The sequence below is a fragment of the Gadus morhua genome, chromosome 5 (genome assembly GCF_902167405.1).
Source record: "Gadus morhua chromosome 5, gadMor3.0, whole genome shotgun sequence".
Classification (NCBI taxonomy): domain Eukaryota; kingdom Metazoa; phylum Chordata; class Actinopteri; order Gadiformes; family Gadidae; genus Gadus; species Gadus morhua.
Window position 1 is genome coordinate 20,899,119 of NC_044052.1, and position 2,500 is coordinate 20,901,618.

Below are 2,500 nucleotides of genomic sequence, written 5' to 3' on the forward strand. Positions count from 1 at the left end.
GCACCCAAATTTCCCCTCTCGGACCCATCACATATTAGGGGGTTTCGTTTTCATGACGGCTTCGCGGTTTCAGGGGTGGAACTTGGGTAGAGGTGTTGCTGTGTGTTGTCTCTAACACAGAGACAACTCAGCGATATCAACATGAGTAGTTCTAACTTGAGAGACAGTGAAATCTGCGAGCTGCTGACCATCATGGCAGATAAGGTGATGCATTCGCATTGAACAAAGACAGGGAAAGATGGTACGATATAAGAGAAAGCACCATAGGAAATGTCCTTACAAGGCTTTTGTCGGGATAAAAAAAAACAAGTGGTCAGCAAAATAAAGAATATGTTGGATTTTTTTCACTTGTAAATAGTTGATTGCGTTTGTAGCCTACACTCAGATGCATACTCATTCTTGCAGTGACTGAACTACAAAAACATTCAGAGTATGCATATTATTCTAAAGAGGTCTCCGTATGTAGACCCGCCAACTCCAATGAACCAAGAAAGCCGGTACCTCGGTATTACATACCCCCTCGGTATTACACAGGAAAGACAGTGAAATGGCAGGGTGTGCCAAGACACGACGTACTGGCTTGGCAGTGTAAAACTGCCTAATGACTGCCCTCGATACTGCCTAACCCCTACCTGCTCCTGAAAGACATCTCTATACTGTCTAACCCCTACCTGCTCCTCAATGACCCATCTCTGCACTGGCTAGCCCTTTCTGCTTCTTAACGAAAAAAATCCCTCGAAAGAAAGAGGAAGATATTCTCTGTAGGTCTCTTTGGAAGAACATCTTCTAAATGTTCCCAAAGGTCTTCTTGTGAAGGAGTCTTCACTGCTTCTCTGCTGCCTTGTTCTGGAACATTCGCAGCCCTCTTCAAACCTCCTCTCTGTGTTCCCCGAGGTCTCTGGGAAGTGTAGTGTTTGGAGCCAGTTTGGAGAACTGAAGACTCCCAGCTGACCCGGGCCCTGTGAAGGTCCCGGAGACCCCAACTGGGGGGAACTTCACACACACACACACACACACACACACACACACACACACACACACAGGCCCCCCACAAGGCTCTTCATCACCATGTGTTTTTATCTATAGATCTATCGATACATAGATCTATAGATCTAGGAATTCCTTGACCGTACACCACCACTGGTAGATAAATCTTTAATGTAGGGTCTAATTAGGAGAGCCCCCAGGAGCCCACCTCAAAAGACCATTACCCAATTAGACGCCGGTCCAAACTGAAAGGGCACCTCGCACGGCTCCGTGAGGCACGCCGTCATTAATCGCTCAGAGAGGCCGGGGCCACGCGGCTCCGGGCTATCCCTCTCTCTCCTCGCTTACCGCTCGCCCAGTGCACAGGGAGTCCTCCGGGATTCTTCTTCTACTGCCGCCCGAGCGCGGAGGCACTTACCCCCCACTTACACCAAAAACACTCCCCCCCCCCCCCCCCCCGGGTAACCAGCCCACCATCGCCCTTGACAACCGGCCCGTTTATTAGGCTTCCAGCGGCCAAAACGGCAGCATACCCCCCCCCCTGCCCCCCCAGGCCCGGCAAGGCTATCCCCCCCCGGACCTTGTTAGGATCCCAGGCGCGGGCCCCCCCCCCCCCTACTCCCCGTGGGGCGTGTTCTGTGTCCTTAGTCTACATCACAGAGTGAGCATCATGCCAGCGTGCCTGCGGCCATCGCTACGGGCGCCCGCCCCCACCCCACCTAGCGTGTTGTTGGCGTGTTGTTGGCGTGTGGGCGGGATAAGCCGTGTCCACGCAGACCATGGGGGCGGGGTGTGTGTGGTGTGTGTTTGTGGCTCACAAAAGGCCAGCAAAAAAGATTTCTCCTCAAGGCAAAAAGAAACAAACAAACAAACACAGTGTATGAAAGGCTTTAGACGGATCCTAGTGTGTGTGTGTGATATCCTTGGCTGACTGTACGTGGTGAACTGAGTTCTGAACATATGGCTTGCCAGGAGAGAGAGAGAGAGAGAGAGAGAGAGAGAGAGAGAGAGAGAGAGAGAGAGAGAGAGAGAGAGAGAGAGAGAGAGAGAGAGAGAGAGAGAGAGAGAGAGAGAGAGAGAGAGAGAGAGAGAGAGAGAGAGAGAGAGAGAGAGAGAGAGAGAGAGAAAGAGAAAGAGAGAGAGAGCTCCTTTAACTGAAATGAGAGCGAGAGACTAACTGAGCGTCAGTCTAAGTTAGTGTGAGAGTGTGAGAGGATGTCTGAATGAGAGAGTGAGAGTGTGTGAGGTTGTGAGAGAGTGAAAGAGTATAAGTGTTTGAGAGTATGTCTGAGAGAGTGAGCGAGAGAGTGAGCGAGAGCGAGCGAGAGTGAGCGAGAGCGAGAAAGCGAGAGAGAGAGTGAGCGACAGATTGAGCGAGAGCGAGAGTGAGTGGGTGTGTACCTCAGGTTTGCTGAGGCTGGAGGAGACCAGGCAGCCGGAGCCTACGTCCAGGTCCCACTGCTTCCTGCCCTGGTTGTGAGGGTCCAGGGCCGAGATCCGGCCGTCCAGCGTG

The 2,500-nt window shown here is 52.2% G+C and overlaps 1 protein-coding gene across 1 annotated transcript in view; it reads right to left on the reverse strand.

Annotated features, from left to right (window-relative positions):
• Nucleotides 1-2,500, reverse strand: part of eif2ak3 (eukaryotic translation initiation factor 2-alpha kinase 3) — a 43,660-nt gene that overhangs the window by 25,118 nt on the left and 16,042 nt on the right. The window contains exon 2 of the mRNA XM_030355839.1: nt 2,389-2,500. This exon is cut by the window's right edge and continues 18 nt beyond it. Within this exon, the coding sequence (XP_030211699.1) occupies nt 2,389-2,500 (112 nt within the window). The remainder of the gene's footprint in view (nt 1-2,388) is intronic.